The sequence below is a fragment of the Oreochromis aureus genome, linkage group 13 (assembly GCF_013358895.1).
Source record: "Oreochromis aureus strain Israel breed Guangdong linkage group 13, ZZ_aureus, whole genome shotgun sequence".
In the NCBI taxonomy this organism is placed as follows: Eukaryota; Metazoa; Chordata; class Actinopteri; order Cichliformes; family Cichlidae; genus Oreochromis; species Oreochromis aureus.
The window spans coordinates 16,234,504-16,256,012 of record NC_052954.1 but is presented as its reverse complement, the minus strand read 5'-3'; the positions used below and the strand labels follow the sequence as shown (position 1 = coordinate 16,256,012).

Sequence of the window (21,509 nt, the reverse complement as noted above, 5' to 3'; positions counted from 1 at the left end):
ATTTTCAGTATGAAAAACATATGCTCATACAAAATTCCTGATAAGCACCAGAGTCTGCCTTTCCTGCAAATGGATAAGATATCCTGTTGCATTGTGTGGAGATTCAGAAATTCGTTTATTGCTGCCATATAACCTGCATTATTATAATTGCATTAATAACATGTTTTACAGCATTATTTGATTAGTAATATTTCTTACAGGGTTCATATTGCATTGAATATGTTTGTCATCACATTCATTCTATTCACAGGTAGAGTTCATTTTATACACATTGCATATCTGTGCTTGTTTAGAGTTGATGTTCCATCCAAGAGGGTTTTAAGCTTCACTGGTGAGAGTGTCCAGGTGATACATGTTGAGGGAAGATGAGAACATAGAAGGTTAATTGCATGCATGCTTACAATACACATAAATCTAGGGACAGGTCTGAGCGAAGGCCCAAGTGTCTTCTGCTCCTTCTTGAGACTTGCTGCAATTTAGTCTACTTAGTGATTAATGACGAGTGTCCATTATTAGCTCTTAGAGACCCTATATATTAAACTAACTAAATATTTATGCATGGAAGTTAGTAGAAACTATAAGCAGACATTGGATTTATATAGCTGAACATTTCTGGTTTCTGATTGTGGTCAATAAAAGCAAGTTTTATTGATCATTGCAACTGAACTTGTTGCATGCATGTTAATTTTACTTTTTTTTTTTTTTTTTTTTTTAAAGGATTACATTTCTGAAAAGTAATTTCAAAAACATCAGCTATTGTCTGAAGATGGTTAAGCTTTTAAAGATATATCATTTGCATCTATAAACAATGACTGATTCACAAAACAGGTCTTGAACCACATATCCGTGATCCAGATAAAACTGCTACATAGGAAGCTGTGAAAACCTGGCCTTTGCACCCTAGCTGATAGGTTAGAGAGACTGGCAACTGATTAGCAGTAAACCAAAAATAAAAACAATTGTAAAGATTTGCATTCACCAAAGAGCTACTGTGTGGACCTTGACATTATGACTGTTTTATCAAGTGGTGTTCCTGTTGTTGTAAATTTACTTACAATCCCATCTCTGAACCCCAAAACAAAACTTTTTATCATATTTTAATATCATCTTAAAATTAAAGGGAGAAAATCAATATTAAATACAATGTTCTGCATATAAGTTAAATGCCATTTAGAAACACTTATTGTAATTGCTGTTTTTTTCATGTGTGTAAATAACAAACACAGGCCATTTGTTAAAGCATTTTTTATACTGTAATAGCAGCCTCTAGTGGCCATTGAAATACTGATGCACAAAACAATTTCTGTAGGGACAACCTAAGCAGAACCATCTGTGTGAAAAAAATTACACCGGTGCAGAAATGACAAAATTGCAAGACCCAAACCAATGAAACCGTCTTTTCATCTTGTCTATCGATTAAATTAACCGGGAAACTGGGTAAACTACACACTCACTGGCTCACAGTTTGATTGACAAGTCGATAGGCAATGTAAACAGGCTTAGTGAGCTCTAATCAGAACCATAATTTACAAAATGAGCTTTTATTCCATTTAGTATCATACAAATAATCTGAAAAAAAAGTTTACTGAGGTCACAGGTCAAGTGGGGGGCAAGGAGGACTGAAAATTTAAAAGTACAGCAGTAAAAAATTTCCCACGTGTGGGACTAATAAAAGTTTATCTTATCTTATCTTACAATGTGCAAAGTTGGCAGTGACAGTTAGAGAGACCTAACCTCTCTAAGGAGGTTCCATCCGACTCAAAGGGGACAGAATCATGCCAGGAAAATTATGAATTATTTTTCTAGGAGTGCAAAAGAAAAAAAAGAAGAGGAAAAAAACAATGTGGTCACTGGCATTTCTGGAGTAATAAACACCTGGATTTTATAGGACTGTTGGTACTATTAGGGGTGTGAGATTATAAAATAATAGAGATGAACGCTGGTTGGAGGGGTCCCCTGTGAATTTTTGCTTAGAGTCCATCCCAACAGCAGCCTGCTGACCAGTTAAAAGAATGGAGTTTTAAGGCACTTCCAACTTTTCAAATTAGGAACTGGTAGCTAAATCTATCAAGAGGCCACTGGAGAAACTGGGACTTTTGGCACTTCAGCACTGGTTTCATTTTGCATTAGTTGCAGCTTGGTTGGGAGACGATCTCAGAAGAACATTAACATTTAACAAAAGAGCTTTAAAAGTTTTAAAAATCACCAAATTGCTGTTGGGGCAGATGTGTCTGTATATCATTTCAAAACTGTATTTCTCATTTTTATATTTCTCCTTTTATGGTCATTTTTCCAGTTTGATGTCAGAGAAATCATGTCACGTGTCTGTGGTCACTGCTTATATATACAAGTTAGGACTAGGGCTGTGTCCGAATTCAGGGGAAGGATGCTTAAAATGCCATATTTGGATGCAATGACGTCACAGCTACACGACGAGGACTGTCCGAATTCAAAGAGCACTCAAAATGTGGCGACAAATGTGTCCTACTTTTCTGCGAATTTGAGGCTTAGCTGTGTCCGAATTCAGAGGAAGGATGCTTCGATGCCATATTTGGAGGCAATGACGTCACGGCGATGCGACGAAGGGTGTCCGAATTCAAAGAGTACTCAAAATGTGGCGACAAATGCGTCCTACTTTGCCCTGAATTCTAAGGATGGTCTGATGTATCCTTCATGTCCTACTATATCCCAGGATTCATTGGGGTCATAGAGGAGATTTGTTTCTGATAACGATGGTGGTCAAGCAGGAGAGGAAAACACTTTCAAATGTAAGTATATGAAAATCTGGTTGTACAAAAGTTAAATTGTTATAGCGGTCGTTTTGTTAAGCTTTGGGCATCTGCATAGACATGTTTCTTTTCTTTAAAATAACCATAAACCAGCTTGTATCGGTGGTCCCGCGATTATTCATGTATTGCCTCTTACAACCAGCTAATTTTGATTTTTTCGAATTGGTGATATGTTGTGGGGAACAAAGACCAAATGGCTTAATTTATTAAAACGAGGAGAAAACGATCACCTCTTCACTGGGGTGAAGAATTGGGCCGCTACGGCGTGGATGTACAAGAATAAATCAATTTACACATCATATTCATATGAGTGCGGTCCTATTAACCCCCATGCTGTACAGCTGCGGTCCCCGACCTTTTTTGCGCCACAGACCGGTTTATGTCAGACACGGAGCCTTTAAGGTATCGCGGATAAATACAACCACATAAAATGATCCGACCAAGACAAAAACTGTGGTATTTTGTAAATATAATAATAAACGTGAATGTACTGTGTAACTGTGTAACTTTATTAGCAGTGTCCTCCTGAAAATGCGCCAATATTGACAGTAACATCCTCCTCTCTGCCGCTTAATGCTCTCTGGTCGCTATGGTAACGTGTAAATATTTCTTTCAAAATAAGACACACAACTACAACAAGGGAAAGACTCAGGAAACCGAGTTAACGACAAAACCCCTGAAAACCATAAATTTCACACCGAGCCTTAACTCTGTGGCCCGTACCAAACGACTCACGGACCGCTGCTGTACAGAACCTGTGATGTCCAGACGGTGTTCCTCTGGTGTTCTGCTGTGAAAACATTTGGGCTTAGGGATTAACATAGTTGCCATGGTGTCCTTTCTTCTTATTTGTTGTGTGTGATCAGGACAATTCTGAGAAGATGGGCCTGCAGGGGAAAGTCACCCCTTGCAGGCCAGAAGACATGAGATAACTTTAAAGAATACAAAGTATGTATGTGTGTTATCAAGAAGATAATTCTCAAGAACACAAGTTAATAAATGTGCAACTACTAAGAGTTGTTGTGGTGTTTTTATTTGCCTGCTGTCATTTTTGATTTCCTCTGCCTTTAGGATTGCAAGTATCCAGGCTCAGGAGAGGGGGTCAGTGGGAAGCCCACTGCTGCTACTTGGGCCTGGTTTGCCCTCATGGATGAGGTGATAGGACAGATGCCTTCCATTACGCCTCCTGTCCCACTTCCTCTCTCCCTGAGGACACTCCAGGGCCAAGCGCAGCTGTGGGTGACCAAACGACAGCGATGACGGGCAGCTCAGCCACCTACGACAGGGAGAAAGAGGAAAAGAGACAGGGATGATGAGCTGCTAGACCTCATCAGACGACCAGGCAGCAAAGAGAGGCTGAGGAGAGGAGAGCAGGGAGAGGACGGACAGACTGTTTTCACTTCTAGAAAGATTAGTTCCCAAATGAGTTATGTATTGAGAAATTTATTTATTTGAATAAATTTGTTACATTGTTATATGTGTTGCATTAGTTTAAAGGTTTTATGTTATTAATAAATTGAGTCAAACAAACAGTAATTGTCACTGAACTCAATTTGATTTACAGGCATTTGTAACACGTATGAACATGACGCTAACTTTGAACAATATTACTTGGATATTTATTTGATAGCAATAAAGTAAATAACAATAACAATTAAACAAGAATATTTCAAATACACAGTATGTAAAGATGGAAAAACAATATTTTCAGTTGTTCACACAGGATTAACCTGAGTGACCTGTTCCTGGACCGTTTCTTTAACAACTGTAATAGATTACAGGAAATCTCTGGCAGTGTTGCTGAAGCTGCCCAAGCAAGATCAGACATGGATGGATGGGCTGCTGCAACTGAGACCTGCGGTTTGTCTTTTCTGGTCGGCGAGTGGAGAATCACACAGGGTGGTCTGCAAAGAGAGCTTCAGGATGCTTCCTCCCACTGTCCACTGCATCGTCCATCCACAGGGTTTGCAGGGCTCACTCATGGCTGCCACACCACTAAGATGTTTACAGAGATATGCAAGCAGGAGATGGTGGATGCTATATTATTAGTATAATACTTGTAACTCTGTAGCAGACAACAGTTTGATAAAGTGCTATGTAAAAACAAACAAACAAAAGATTAGATTCTATACGTTTCAAAGATATTTAGTTTATATATTTTATATGATACAGTACATGTGTGAGAATGACCGATGTTGTGGCAAAAATGATCGCCTGCCAAAAACTGATTTCGGTTTTGCCCTAAACTGATTGCTCATATTTAACCTGCTATGAATAACTTGTTGGTCTATAATACGTGAAACATGTCAAATGTGTCCCTCATTAGTGATATCACGTCACTCTGAGCCACCAGCAACATTCCTGTAACAAGGTAGAAGCTGCAATCAGTTTTTGGCAGTGACCTTTATATATCCTTTATTCATCCAGTTAAAAAAAAAAATCTTATTGACATTAGAAATTTATTTTTAAGAGTAATCTGGCCAAGAGGACAGCAGACAGCGCAACAAATATATTAATTGTACCTACATTATAACCAGAGTTATAAAGATACTTGAACAACAGGTAATTATTGTATATATAAAACCCCTTAGTAAACCATGTTCACTGAAGTCTATTTACCAACATACATAAAGATATTACACATATTACACTCGGAAACATTGAAATCAGTTTTGGCAGGCGAACACTTTTTTGGCACAACGCCGGCAATATTTCAATTATCCGTGTAATTAGCTAAGTAATTCCTAAATGCGTGTAGATTAAAGGAAATTATTTTACCTGGATATGATTGTCTCTGATGAGCCTAAGGTACAAAACGTGCGGGCGGCGACGATAAGGTTTTTCTACCTCCTCGAGAAATAAAATTGTCCAAACAACGGAGCAACATTTCTGGGTCCATTTTAAAGTTTTCGCGCTGTGGCGCTAGCGATCGGGAAAAACACGCAAGTAAGGGCGGAGTTGAAGGCTAGGAGGCTGTCCACAGCCCATCTGTTATGTTGGATACTCATTGTTTGTTCAATAAAGTTTCTATGGAGAAAAAAAGGGGGCTGTCCAAGCCGGCTCACTTCCTGACTACCCTTCCGTCTAAGGACACTACCTTGTGACGTAGGTAGTTAGTGTCCTTATGAGCATCCTTCCCCTGAATTCGGACACAGCCAAAGTGCAATGATGCTTCCTGATGATGCGTTTATGGTCCGGTAATTGTTTCCTTTTGTGTATTGCCTTTTCCTACGGACAAGTAGTGCTCCAAAATCCCAACTGCACGTTCCTAGTGGTGGATGACGTGGATGACGTTGTGCGTCGGTCAAACGGTGATTGGTTGAGAGGTGGGCCGAAACAGGGAAGGAAAGGACAGATGACTTCCACCAGGAGCAAGAGACGAGCTAAAAAAAATAATAATGAACACAGCAAGAGAGGCACAGACAGCGGCTGTAGAGGACGCTTTTCATTTCCTTTAACACTCTGTTTGACTTCAGCTCTTTGTATTCTGTAACTTCAGTGTTGTCCACGGCTGGCTGAGTAGCCCACTCACCTGTAGCCTGCCACCTATTTTCGGCACTGCCTCCATCGACAACAGACGCTCTCTGCAGGTAGACGTGTCGTCCACGGACTGCCAACGCGTTACCACTACTGTATAATGTACACCGATATATAAGTCACACCCCACTGTATGCTCGAGTCACACTGTAGCTTATTTCATACACGCCCAGAGGTGAACTTGAGATAAAGCTGTGAGAGCGACAGTCTTACAATTTCATGCGAACCAAGGATGTCGACGAGTAAGGACCCAGAGATAGTTATAATAGGATGTGGAGTATCGGGTATAGCAGCGGCTCACCGGCTTGTCAAAGCTGGATATCGTCATGTGCGGATACTTGAGGCGACTGGAAGAAGCGGGGGACGAATAAAAACGGCAGCTCTGGGTAAGTTTATATGTAGTTTCTGTTTTAGTCGGTTTCTACTTTACACTGTCAGAATATCAGAAACCAACTAAATTACAGTTTTTCTCAGTTGCTTTGGTGCATTTCTCACAACAGAATTAAACTTTGCACAATAGTTAGTTCAACCTCCACAACATGTATTGGCACAACCTTGTGGCGGTTTCATGTTCATTTCGTCCAAAGGCAAATGCCTTTGGACATGAAGCAGTTGAGTAAGTACAAATATCTAAAGAATGGTCACTTTTGACTTGCTATTCATCACTATCTCCTTGCTTCTATCATGAATGTCACAATTGTTTATACTTGTACCGGCTGAATAGTCATTGTCCATACAACTAATAGTCTTCATTTCATTGCTTGTGTCAGTGCACTCAAAATTGTTGAACATCTTGTCAAACAATTTGTACACCCATTTTGAAAACCCTATTTTTAAGGAGTTTCCATGAAAATCTCCATAAATTACTTTTCTCAGGTGAACCTTATCTCACACTAATGAAAATTGGTGTGTGTTACTCTTACTTGCAACCAGTGAAAAGCCTCTTCTACCCAGTCATAGGTGAATCGCGTTACAGTATCCCCTACTCTACAAGTGTATATATATAATGTAAACCAACAGACAGGATTGGCATGAGGTGCATACTGAATCTACAAAAGCTTGTGATGACATCACAGCAGAGTCCTGCAGAGGGTGGATTCGACACTCCAGAAGATACTTTCCCCGATGCATCGATAGAGCTGACATTCGCTGTGATGTTGATGCAAATATGTGGGCAGACAGACGGGAGCGTCTAGATATCAATGATTGATATGCAGCAGTGTCTGTTTTTCAGGGGTTTTTTTGTTTCATAACTACTGCAGTAAGATTTACTGTCTAAGTGAGTTTATGTTTGCTGTAAAATGTTTGATTTCCTGTATTTCCCCAGTTGCACAATGCTGTGCACAGTTTCAATTAAATATTATCAAGAGTGCATATGAAGTGTCTTGAGTTTCCTTTACAATTTATGGTTTTCAACATGCCATGCATGCTGTCCAGACTTGACATGTCATTGGGAAGCACCTACAAAGAAATCCGTCACAATGAGAACATGTTCAAACCATTTGATTTTGTGACCAAAGGTGCTGGTGTACTGACTTGTAATTGTGACAGCCCAGACACTTTGATTGATATAAGTACTTGCTTTTGATGAATATATTATCTGTTTTGATTAAGGGACTTGCTTTTGAAGCATTGACTACTTATTTTGAGCAACTGACTTGCTTTTGAACAACTGACTTTTCTTTTTGATGAAGTGACTCACTTTTGCAAGTTATCCACCATGTTTTGCAGTTTGCACTAATTGTTTTGAGAAGAGCCTTAGTAGTGGTGCAGAGATCAATTCTGTTGTGAGAAATGCACCAAAGCAACTGAGAAAAACTGTAAATCCTTAGTAAGAACAACATTAATTCCTAAGTGTGAGCATCTTTTGCAGACAATCTAGGAGGATAAGCAATCCAACATGTTCTTGTCTCTTTTAATCACCTGCTGCTGTCAGCATCTTCTGTTGTACTTCTTTCACTTTCAGTGTTTGGACTGTTGTGCAACTTTCTGATGTTTTCCGAATGGTGAAACAACACAAAAATTATGCCAGTGCATACAGACACCTCACATTAAAATTTTTACAGGACATTATGCAGTACCGTGAAAAACTAAGTGCATCTTAGCAACCAGGTGCAATGAAAGTCTGGATGAACCTCACTAAAAAAAAATTTGAAAAAAAGGTTTTGGCAGTCTGCTGTAGGATCCAGGTGTGACCTGGGCACCTTGCAGTGGTTGAGTCGATCTCTGTATGCCAACGTATTCTAAAGTCAAATGTGAGTCTGTCTCTCTGACAAGCTAAAGCTTGGCCCAAAGTAGGTCAGACAACAGGACCGTGATCCCAAGCACAGCAGCAAATCTAAAGCAGAATAGCTGAAAAGAGAAAGAATCGAGGTGCTGCAATGTCTCAGTCAACTTCCAGACCTCAACACGATTAAATGTGGGACCTTAACAGAGCTGTGCTTTAATGAATGCCCACCAACCTCAATAAACTGAAGCAACATTGTAAAGAAGAGTTGGCCAAAGTTCCTCTACAAAGACGTGAGAGACTACTAAAGTCATGCAGTCATGCAGAAAAGAATAACTTCAAGTTATTGCTGCTACAGGTGGTTCTTCCAGCTGTTGACTCATGGGGTGTGTTTAGTTTTTCTCAGAATTACAAAGAGTTCTGTGAAACCTGATCTACTAGTACAATGGCCTCCCATCATCAAGATAATTATGCTGTCAACTTAATCTTTGGTCAGTTTACTGTCATTGTGCAAGTAAATGTACACAAAGACTTGTTTTTCTTTGACAGGTAACACCATTACAGAGATTGGTGCAGCTTACATTCATGGCCCATCTGAGAAGAACCCATTGTTTTGTCTGGCTCGTGACTATGGCCTCTTGCCTCCAGAAGCCCTCAATCCAGAGAACCAGGCTGTAGACGTGGATGAAGATCCTCCCTTGGTCCCCAACTGGTTCAGCAGTTCAGGTCACCAGAGATAGTAGCACAAGTGTACTTCAGCACATCACATCATCGTATATAATAATAGCGTGCATGGTAAGCTGTGATTGTTATTACAACTTTAAATTCTGTCCCAAAGGTCAGAGGCTGAGTGCAGAAAGCATGGAACCAGCTGAGGAGCTGTTTTCTGAGATTTTGGATAACACTTCAAAATTTCAAAATCCCAAAAACACATCCTGGAAGAGTGTAGGACATTTCATGCGAACAAAGGTGCATTGTTTTGAATTATGCTTGTTGCTGATGATATCAAAACCTGTACAAAAAAACCAAAAAAAAAACCTGTTTGTTGAAATTTTGTGCAGGCGCAGAACCAAGCAGCAGGAAGGTGGAAAGATAAGGATGAAACCACCAGGCAGCTGCTTCTCTCTGCCTTCAGTACTATGCTGAAGTTTGAGTGCTGTGGAAGTGCCACTCATAGCATGGATGACATAGACCTGGCAGGGTTTTCTATGTTTAAGAGCCTACGTGGCGTGGACTGCACGCTTCCAAGGTTTGTGCATCATTGTATGCATGAAGGGTGTTAACATAAATGCCATTCATTTACTCGTCGTTTGCTCACCTGTAGCAATTTAAGTTTATGCCCTCACCACCAAGTGCTGTCAATGAGTAAAGCTGCATTGATTAATACTGAGTTATTAAAGTGGCAGTGATTTAGATCCTTAGTCCTTTAGATTGTTTCTTTTGTTTAATCCTCTGATCAGCCTGTATGAGAACCTTCTGTGGTTTTCATTATAGCGATTAGCTATTTATTTATTTATTGTCTGGTTTTACAAGAACAAAGCTAATTTATCCACAATAAAGACTAAGACAATGAAACACAGGTGCCTTGATGTCTGTAAGTACGTACTAAATAAATATAAAATGCTCTTGACTGCTCTAGTTTCACCCAGTTAATCTCTATAATTTGTTATTTATTCACTACAGATTATATTTGAAGTAGCCAAACAGGATTCATGGACATGTCCTTGAGCTAACTTTGAGACATTTTTTGCACTCTGCCATATTAAAAGTCATGGGTCTGATTTCCATTCGCTGCACCTTAATTCATTTAGAGAATCACTAACCACGACTAAGTCTTGAAAGACTATGAAATAACCAGGAACACATGCTTAAACAACTTTAAGGTTGTATACTATTTTTGTTGTTTTTCTCTGGGTTCACAAACAAGACGTTTTTGAGAGGATGTAAATCTGACTTTAGATAGTATAAAAAATTTTAGATTTCAAGCCTTTTTCATTTTAATTTTGATGATTATGACGTATAGGCCATGAAAATCAGAAATCCAGCATCTGAAATTGTTAGACTGTGTGATTAGGTTTCACTTTAAGTGTTTGGAATATAGATAAAATAATATATATGCAAAGGTCACACTATTCTATTCTTTGGCGCCCTAATCTAATGAACCTCAATAGTAAGCAGTGAATCAAATTTTGGACACTTCATGGACACTCATCATCACTTTGTCATTATCAACAGCTATGATTATCACATCTAATATAAAATACAAATGTACTACAGATGCTGCATCATGGTCATCTTAGTTTATCTTATCTTGCAGAGGATTTGAGCGCCTAATCGAGAACTTGATGTCTGAACTCCCCTCTGATTTGGTGACCTACAATTGCCCTGTGCGCTGTGTCCACTGGAGCAACACAGAGGGTGGCTTAAGTCCTGTGACGGTTGAGTGTGAGAATGGGGAGAGGATTGCTGCTGATCACGTTATTGTCACTGTGCCCTTAGGTAAACTTCTTTTCATATACTTTATCCTGTTTTTCGTCTCTCTGTATGGAATTGAGTAATTGTAAATTACTTGTTATGACCAATGTCAGAGCTTAATCTTAACGGGGGGGGTTTGGTAGCGTTATTTTAACAATGGAGCACAGACCAAGTTAAATTTAACCCTCTGCTGCAGTTTATGCAATTTTTAATACGTTTTCGTTTTGTCAGGATATCTGAAGAAGCACCACTCCACTCTGTTCCACCCTCCTCTCCCGGCCCACAAGCTGAAGTCAATCGAGACACTAGGATTTGGAACATGTGACAAAATATTTGTGGAGTTTGAATCGCCGTGGTGGGATGCTGATTGTGAAATCATCTACCTCGTGTGGGAAGACGAGGTTTGTAGTTCAGCGGCCAGAATGGTTTCATAAGTATGTACAGAACCTGTGTCTTAATAACAGGTTGACAGATATTTTTAAACGTTCTTGCACAAATTTAAAGATATGAACCTGTTTCTTTGTTTTTATATATATGATGCAATAAAATAAGTTCTCTCAGAAATGCTGCCTAGTAACAATAGAGACATTGTGTGAACTTGTGCTTTAGAGCCAGAGATCAGAGAGGACATAAACCCTTTTGTGTTTTCAGGAGACTGTGTCAGACCAAGTGTCAGATGTGAGTAAATCCTGGATAAGGAAGTTGGTGACATTCACTGTGCATAAACCTTCTGAAAAGTAAGTGACATGTTAATCTGAGGGACCATTAATGATTTTTCCCTCCTATAAGCTTTCCTTTGCAAATCAAACCAGCATTCTGACTTCTCTTGTTGATTAACACAAACTCTCAGGGGTAGCCATGTTCTCTGCGGCTGGATTTGTGGCCATGAGGCAGAGTATATGGAGACACTTCCTGAGGAGGAAGTGAGAGAATCAATCACAAAGCTCGTCCGTACATTCACAGGTAAGTTTTATATCTGATCTAAACCTTGTAGCTCTTTCCTCTATAGTATAATTAAAGATAAAAAATAAATATCAAAGAGACTAATGATTAAAAAAAGATAGTTGTTATACCTAAGAAAACTTCTCTGTATGCACAAGCATCACAACAGTTCAATTTTTTGTTAGAAATCTATAAAACATCTCATTGTTATAGGAATTGTTAAGGGTTCGGAATTGGTGGAGAATAGAAAGGCAAGACAGTCCAGAAGATTTGGGTCAAAGCGATCTTTTATTGAAGTACACGCGCGGGAAGACAGTCACTGCACACGTCAGCAAGGGTCTTCACCAAAATTATACTTCAGACTGCTTTTATAGCATCAGGGTATTATGACGCCCCTTCTAGCGCCATAAGCACATAATTTGCATGTACAGAACATTCATGTATTTTAAGCATAAATGCAACATAGAGGTTCCTTTTCTTGGCATCTTCTTCCAAAAAGGCAATGGAGTCGGGCCTCTGCAGTCTCCAGGGCTGGTCCTCCACGCCACCTGTTGTCAAGAAAGCTCCAGTGCAACATGTTTGCTCAATATCTTAAGGCCTGTGCTTAAATCTGGTTCTAGGTTATATGTGATATATATGTGTTTTGTAAGCATGTGTGCAATCTTTCTTAAGCTCCCGGCTTCTTAACCAATGTGTCACCCAGACAGTCACGCTGAATGAAGCTTGAGACCTTTAATTACCTGGGAAAGCTTCAACTCCTTATGAGCACAGGACTGCAATGTGTGTATAAAGACATAATAATACTGAAAGTGATTATGCTGCACCTGTACTAAGGATTAATATGGTGTCAGTGTGTTAAATGATTACTATGGTGTCCGTGTATTAACTGTCACCTAGCCAGCTTAAAGCTATACGAGATAATATTAATGCTGATTAATATGCTATCTAATATATTGTAGCAATAAAGCAATTTCCTCTTTTCCACAGAATAAAACAAGTTCAGGTAATAAAGAGTATGTATGCAGATATAATGGCATTAAATCGAGCAGCAAACGTGTATGACTATTACCTAAATATCTTTATGTCTTACAGCAATAAGACTGAGTTTGTGGTTGAAACTGCTAATATAATATTGGCACAAATTGTATTTATATTTTAAAAAGCTGATAGTCATCACACTCTTACTTATATATAACATATTAATATTGGGAAAATAGTTCAGTATAGATTTATGAAACCAGGTCAGATTGCAGAGTTTATCCTCTGATGTTGACATGCCTGAAACAGGCCACTGTGCAGATGACAATTGATTGTAGAAAACTATGCAGCTATTTTACTTGATTGAAACCTTCTAGTGCAGAAATGTACATGTTAGACCGAGTATTGAATAGGTATTGAATGGGCACCATTAAAGTAGAAGCTACCTGGTTTGTGCCCAAGTGAAGACACAAATCACCTGGACACTACATCAAGAAGGGCACCCATAATAATCTGTCAAATCAAATATACAGAGCTGCCTGATGTGGCAACACCACCTTGGAAAGGGGAGCATCTAAAAGTAGCTTAAGGCTTTTCTGCAAGAAATATTCTTCTCAGGTAATTGATCCATAATTGATCCAGCTGCTGCTTTTTAATAAACCAGAATGTTTGTCGTGTCACAACCCGGCTCAAAAGACGTGACAAGCAAGTGGGAGACCACACACAGGCTTTTAAAGGCTGTAAGATATTTTTAATGAAATAAGGTAAAGAAACTTAACCACAAGTTAAATAATACAACAGCCATAACTGAAGAACAAAATGAACATAATGAGTGCCAGACAAAGAGAGACAGCCATGGTTCAGTCAAGGTGTCTTTATATACTAGGACTGGCCTTCTCAGGTGTGCTGCATCTATAACTGGGCCAGCTCCACCTACCTGCAAGAAATAGGCAACAAGAAAACAAGAACACAAGGCCACCCCACTGGCTGTCACAGGGGATAGATTGGAGGGGCAGGCTGTATAAGGTACTGCCTGCTGAAATGAGCTAGCAAATAGTTACTGATATACAGTATTCAAGTCCCAAAAAGCTGTCATACATAGAGGGAAGGCTTTAATATGTAGTAAAAGTAATGTATTTATATCTGGGTTTTTTTTTTTATATTTCCTGAAGTGGTTGAGCCTTGGTTATTTCATATTTGTGTGTAGGAAACGGTACCATCACACCAAAGAGAATCCTGTGTTCCCGGTGGTTCACTGATCCCTGGACATACGGTTCCTACTGTCACCCAGCCATAGGCTGTACAGCCAAGGACCTGAAGAACATGATGGAACCTCTGCCTTCACAGGAAACTCTGTCACAGGTACAGAACGCCTTGAGCCACCTCTTAATTTTTGCTAATATTTTGCTTCTACGGAGCCAGACTTTCATGTCATTTTTCTAAAGTGGTCTTGAGTAAGAGTTCTCTGGGCTTTTTGAATTTCTTTAAAATGTTCAATCCAGTCCTGGTACCTGACCATTTTCAAAGGAGTGTTTTGTCCATTAAAACCCATTTTAAATGGTATCCTTTAGCGCTTAGCAGCCTGTTGAAAAAAAAGCATCATTTGTTCACATTTGATTATTCAATCTATAAGAAATGCTAGTGATAACACAGTTTGATAAGAATTGCTACTAGAAAACGTGACATATCTTGGCATGGTGTGCAGCATATGAACTATTAGTAAATCAAGTGAGTCATATTGCCCAGGGAAGTACTGTTACTTTATAGTTAGACAGAAAGTGACAAAATATAACCTTGAAAAATGTTTCTCACTTTTACTGCTTGTGTGTTTCAGCCCCTGCAGGTGTTGTTTGCCGGAGAGGCAACCCATCCTTGCTTTTACTCCACCGTCCATGGAGCAATTCTCACTGGGTGGAGAGAAGCAGATAGACTCATCTCTCACTACTGGGCTTCTGTTAGCCCATGAATTCCCTGTAATCTAAGAAATTTAAAGATAAAGACTTTTCTTTTAGCTTTTTTTTTTTTTTTACTAAAAAACAATCAGATAAGTCTTTTATCTTTTCTGACTGCTCTTTAGTCAGATAAGATAAAAGACAAATCTTATCTGTGTCTTATCTGGTGACACTGAGTAATCATAGTGGTTGTCTGTTCGCACTAAAACCACAGTGCTGAATATGGGGAAAAAGAGGGCTTGTGGCATAGTTATGTTGAAATCTGGAGTTCCACCCTTATCTGAGTTTAAAGGTTGACACATTACATTATACATTAGTCATTGCTAACATGTTGCCAAGGAACTTTTACTGGTGGGGTTGTTGGTAATATTAATGCAAGTAAAATTATGTTTTTGTTGTGATTTTAAAATAAGAATATGCACAAACTGAATCAACAACAGCCAACAATTTTAATAAAAATATCAAAGAATAAGAGCACTGAACAATTTTAGTGTATTATGAACAAATAAGACACAGCCAACCATGGTATACCATAAAAACGACCGGTAGATCACAAGTGACTTAATCGCTACAGGCAAGCAGTAGTTGGGCAGGTGCTTGGATAAAATTTGCAAAGCAAAGCAGGTACAATAGAAAAAATACACATGGCAGGCAAACTAGCAGGAAATTATTGAAAAGTGGGTCAGTGTGGCGTGGGGTTAGTGATACAACCCTTACTGAGTGTGACTCAGGACAGAATTGATTAAAAATGGGAAAACGACCAGATATGGATGAAGTAAGCTAGATAAAATGTAGCTATGTAATAGCTTTATTTTCCATAGTGGAAATATTCATACATAAATGCATTCCCTGGACATCGCCACTATTTCCGATGCATTATAAGCACAAATCAAAGTCTAGTTCAAATCATCTGTTTTAAACCACAATCAGGACCAATGACTGTAGTAGTTGCTTGTGTGTTTTTATCTTTCTATAGAGTAAAAGACCACAAATATAATGTGTGATTCAGATGCAGAATAGCTCATTTCCCCAATAGGAGAACACCAAATCATTGAAACATTACATTAAACTCAAAATAATGATATATTTGCATTTTCTAAAGAACCGCGGTCCTCCTAATATTTAGAAACATGTAATGATTTTGTTTCATTTTATGCAAACATAATTTATTAGATTCCCTATAATAAAACTTAAGTAAATGACAGGAGAAGCACTTTGCTTTACTTGTCACAAGTGGACAAAAGGGCTCTGTCCAGGCTTGTGATTGTGTTTTTAATGAATAAATAAAATCAAACATGGACACATTGTAGTGTGTTTACTGTGTTTATTTATGCAAGTAAATTAATGTCTACTGTGGTGGCAGATTTCTTTTTCCATATATTAATCACATATTTAATTATATCACATTAGTTGTAGTAATATCACTTTCTCAATTTACCATAGTAAGAGCACTCCTGCCACTACTTTACATGCATGTGGAAAGTTAACACAGTGAGGCCATTGTAATGGGAGACATTAAACAGATAGTGAGACTTCTTCTGCTTATCAGGGATGTAAACCTTAGGTGAAGGCTAAGCAGAAAACAAGGTCATAATTCTCTCTGTGCGGAGGAGGTATAGCCCCGTGAGAGGGGCCAACATGTTAGAGTTTGTGCAATGTTCTTTGTCTGTGTGTCTGTATATAAGATGTAAGGGCGGTGGCCACAAGGCAGAGATGGTCCTGGTGTTTCACTGGGATACTCTCCACATTGCAATGTGTTTATTAAACCCACTTCAAATCAAGCTCACTGGGTGTGTTGCAGGTTATTGTTAAAATTTCCATAACAATTTGGCGTCACGAACAGGATTCCTCACGTGGGTTTCGCTGAATCGCAGGTACGCGGTGACTGGCCATCCTGGGGGAAAATTGCCCCAGTCCCACCGTTCTTTTCAAAAAAAAAAGGGGGGAACCGCTAGAGGCCTTCAGCGACTCACACATGCAGGAATTTAACGAACTATGAGGAAAGAAATGGAAAAAGAATCTGCAACGGTGAGCTGTTTTGATTTGGGGGGAGTTTTCAAGCGGACCACAAAAAGGGAAAACCTCAAAAAAGCGACGCCTAAATTATGGATTGTCGTGGGAAGGACCTTTCTGTCCTTGGGAAGGACTCTTCTGTCCTTGGGTTTATGGTTTTTAGCACTTTGTACCGAAGCAATGGCTGCAGAGGGGACGCCCGGCTGCAATTGGGTGCTGAGCTCAGCAAAGCGGCTACAGGAGCCGTGGGGAGGTTGTGTCCCTGGAGGTGGTCTGGGTGAAAACTCCAAATGGGTGAAGTATGTGTTGTGTAAGAGAAAGATATTGACAGGGATAAGAGTTTGTTTTTTTGGTTTGTAGTTTTTTTTTGTTGTTGTTGCTTTTGTTGTTGTTTTTTGTTTTTTGTTTTGGATGGACCACTGGGAGGGAAACTTCAGGAATACGATGCCTGATTTCAGAACTGTTGTGGGAAGGACTCTGTCCTTAGTTTATGGTGTTTAACACTTTTGAACCACAAGGAAAAGGCTGGACGGCGAATGCGCTTGTCCACAAAGCTGAGGTCAGCAGTACGGCCTCCTCTGGGTGGTCCGGGCAAATCCAGGTTTTGATTGCATGATTTTTTTTTCTCTTTCAGAAATATGAGAAAGAGTATGTGCAGTATGAAGTGTGTAGAAACTGAGGAATACAGTAAAGAGAAGTGTGTGTGTGTGTGTGTGTGTATATCCGAGAGTGATGGAAAGAGAGGTGTTAAAATGTGGATAGAAGAATAAGAGAGGGAAAGTGTTAATGAGCAGTGATGAAAATGATATTAAATAGATGTTTTAGTGTTTTTGTACAGGTGGCTACGGAACTGGATCAACGCCCTCCACAAGCACAGCGGCCGGAGCAAAATGATAGATTAACATAATTGGAACCACACCCAGCCGTGTTTTGGCTGAATATTACACAGCTTCACCCATGTACACCTTACACTGAAGAACAAGCTTCGAGGGCGATCGATCTCTCCCTGAAGACAAAATGCAGTTCGAGAGCAACGGCGTCCGACTTCAAGACTCGACAATGTGAACACACAGCAACACTGCCCTGAACCTTAAAGGGTTCAGCAGCATGTACAAATACCATGGATGGATGGAAGTATGCGCCCCAGCGTCATCACTGTGTGTGAATGGACTTGAGAAGACTGTCTGAGTTTCACATTTGCCATACTGGGAGCTGAAATGGCAAAGGAAGAGACTGAAAAGAGTGAAAGACAAAAGACAAAGCTGAAGAAGAACAGCCCACTGGGCCCCTGACACGCCACAACTGTGAACTGCTGCAGATGCAGGAGAGAGACAGAAGCTGTGAGAAGTGGGGAGAAGAGAGCATGGAGTTAAAATGAAGTCTGTTGTTGTTAATGTGAGAACACATGAAAATTGGAAAACTGTGGCCAGGTGTCTTGTGGAGGTTGATAAAGAGTCCGTGAGGATTGCAACAAAGGTAAAACTAAACGCACACAAACACACACATAAACAGAGAAATGTGAAGGAAAGGCAGTTCTAAGGACATGCCCTGCTGAATCTGCAGCTCCACTGCACACACATGTATTAAACCTGCCTACTAACACATACACATGCAATGAAGATCAGCTTGTTATCTGTCATCAGTGTTAAAATTGTGTAAATTTAACAGACACTTGTTATCAAATGTTGAGTGTATCCACTGCTGACAATTAACTCTCTAGGTTGCAGGACAACATTTTAACTTTTGTGAAAGAGAAACAAAAAGAGAGATTCTGGTTTGACCAACCAGTGATCAGACAATAAATTTAGTTGTTAATATAGTAAATTGTAAAATTAGATGCTTTCTGCTTAATTGGTGCAGCACAAGTAATTTACTGTATGAAGGAAATTCTCTTTGTGATAATATTTTGAACATGCATTTCTGTTGTCCTGTCAACTTAGTGGGTTAATAGCTGATATGCAAATTAGTTGATTGTTACTAGATCAGGAAGGATGACCGGATTATAAAACAAGTGAATAAGATGTAGCAGAGGGTTGAAATGAGTTTCCTGTTTCTGATGTATGGGTGAAGCTTGAATTCAGATATACACTCTGATTACATGAGAACAAACTTGTTTTGTGAAATACATGGCAACATGTTACACATTTTATGTGTGTGTGTGTGGGGGGGGGGATAGAAAAGGTAAATAAAATTAGGTCTGTGAAAATGAAAAATAAGTTAAAAAAAAAAAAAAAAAAGCACAGACCTGGGGAAGAAATTCACATTCCAGTGATAAAATATTGATATAAAGTGGCTTTTAATGGTGAGCATTAGTGTTGTGTGAACTGTGCAGCTGCTAATAAAAAAGGATGGACAGTTGTCTGTGTATTTAGCAGGTGGAACTATGTTGGTTGGCCCCAGACTTTCCAGAATTGTGTGATATTCTGGAGCACTTGTGGGCAACCAGTAAATATGATGTGGGGAAATTAACAAAGGTAGTGACTCTTAAGCCTGATTTCAGACCATGTAAGCATCAGTTGTTAATTAAAGCCAGAAGCAGTGACTGCAGCACTGCATGGCAGGTTCCAACCCCTACCGCCTGTTATTTCACTTGAAGGCAAAACTTTTCCTGTGATTTTTCCGGTAGATTTTGGGGTTTTTGTTTTAGTACCAGGCTGATTCTGCCAGTTAGGTTTGGGTTGTTTTTCTTTTTCTAAGAGAAAGACTGTTTTTTTGTTTATTTACGCTTAGACATGCCCGGAACCGGGCCTAATATGTGTTTTGGGGTTGTTGTTGTTTTGGGGTTTTTTTGTAACAGTGCACTTAGGAAAAAACCTGCCAGGTATCATCCCTCTGGGGGTGATGTTTTGTGTGTTGATGATTTAAAAGCAGGCCTGCAAGATTGGGAGCAAAAGCGCTATAAAATACTTTAATTGAGAGCAAATATAAGGTGAGCTTCTCTAGATTACAACTGGCTTCTGAGAAAATTCACCTACCTAGGACGCTGACCATATTAGTTGGTAAGTCCTGTGTTTAAAAGGATTGTAGCGATTCAATCCATTTCAAAAGCAATAAGAATTGTTTTTGTTTTTTGAATGACGAAATATTGCTGTCAGTGGATATTTATATTTGTGCGCGGTTTTCCACTGTCAGCAATGATCGTTATGAATGCATGTGATTGGTATAAATGCAAATGCAGAGGACTATGGCTGGACTGATGATGTGGACTAAATGTGACTGACTTGAAATTGAGAAGATGGGAAGTATTTTAGGATTAGTCACTTCTAATACCTAATCCACCCAAACAGTGAAAAAAGGGTGGATGTGTGTGTTTTTGTTTGCTTGTTTTTGCGTGCTGATTTAACCTTTTAAATGCCACTTTCTGTGTCTGTGAATTTACCAGCAGAGTGTTATTTATGACCTAGTATTGCCAAATGCAGACGTCACTTTGAGAAAGTGTGTATACACCTCGCAGCGCCAACATTTACATTCTCTTTTCTACAGCAGAGGGTTAATCATGTGATCTGATTCTGTGATTTATAGGACATACCACAGGTTATTTTTTATATTTTTTTTCTCACAGAATTACTGGGTTTACGTGTGAAGGCGACTGTGATTACAGGTTATATGTTGGTTATGCAATTATACTATGTTGTTGAGAAAATGTTGGAGAAAATGTGAATACAGTGTCAAACATACTGTGTTTGAAACCAGTATTATCTCTTTTACAGCAGAGTGTTAACTTTATGATCTTTGCAGCACCTCTGAATCTGTTGATCCAGGAAGAATTTCCAGGATGCTTCATATGTTTTGCTAATGTTTGTTTCTCTCTAAGAGTGCTTGTGAAGGATTCAGCACAGACAGACAAGTGATGTTAGAGTAGAAGTGCAGTGATTGTGTGACATTTTTAGTGTTGGGCTCATTATCTGATTACTGTTGAGCTCATAGTGATAAACAGTGTGAGTGACATTGCTTAAGGAAAGTCACTGGTTACAGTAATGTTGAAGAAACACATGGGATGATCCATGTCTGGGGCAAATTATGGCAATAATTGTGGTTGAATGATTTGAGAAAACCTGCACAGGATACTTGTCTTTGATGCTGAATACTTCATTACTTTTATGATCTACAATTGTTTGCAAGTGTGAAGTTTGATTAACCTTCCAGATCTTGTTGTGTGTATGCAGGCTCCTAGCGGAGCCAGGTGTTAAGCAAATTTAATATGCAAAACACACTGACATCTTTTATTCCAGGGTTACAGAGCTACTCCGGAGGGGATGCCCTGATGTTGCATTGGCAATGATCTAGCTGACCTTTTTCTTTGAGAAAGGAGCCTAGTTCTGATGAGTTGACTCATGGGAGTGTCCATGCGTCAAGAGGAGGGATTCCAGGTTTAACATGAAACAATGTAACATGAAACAATGCTTTCTGTGTTTTTCATGAGTTTTTCATGATGATTTTCTCCCTGACTTTTTTTACTGTGACTTGTGGGATTAACATGCTATGGACAGATATTAAACCTCTACAGGTGGTACACCCATGTTCAGATGAGGGTTTGAAAACCTATAAGTGAAGTTCACTAAACTGAAAGGAAAAATGTGGATTGATGTTGGTCGA

At 39.3% G+C, this 21,509-nt stretch overlaps 1 protein-coding gene across 1 annotated transcript; it reads left to right on the top strand.

Moving 5' to 3' along the window:
* The first annotated feature begins 5,862 nt into the window (after positions 1-5,862).
* On the top strand, positions 5,863-14,981 carry LOC116322735 (peroxisomal N(1)-acetyl-spermine/spermidine oxidase-like). Its single transcript, XM_039622185.1, has 10 exons — positions 5,863-6,712; positions 9,103-9,279; positions 9,392-9,522; positions 9,615-9,802; positions 10,871-11,052; positions 11,260-11,429; positions 11,680-11,765; positions 11,879-11,991; positions 14,156-14,310; positions 14,783-14,981. Exons 1-10 carry the CDS (start codon positions 6,559-6,561, stop codon positions 14,912-14,914), a joined length of 1,488 nt encoding a protein of 495 aa, XP_039478119.1. The 5' UTR covers positions 5,863-6,558; the 3' UTR covers positions 14,915-14,981.
* The last annotated feature ends 6,528 nt before the right edge of the window (positions 14,982-21,509 follow it).

Excerpts from the sequence above, each read along its gene's own strand:
- LOC116322735 (XM_039622185.1), top strand. The coding sequence starts at position 6,559 with ATGTCGACGAGTAAGGACCCAGAGATAGTTATAATAGGATGTGGAGTA. Across the intron at positions 9,280-9,391 it reads CAACTGGTTCAGCAGTTCAG|GTCAGAGGCTGAGTGCAGAA; the intron begins GTCACCAGAGAT and ends TCTGTCCCAAAG. Across the intron at positions 9,523-9,614 it reads GACATTTCATGCGAACAAAG|GCGCAGAACCAAGCAGCAGG; the intron begins GTGCATTGTTTT and ends AATTTTGTGCAG.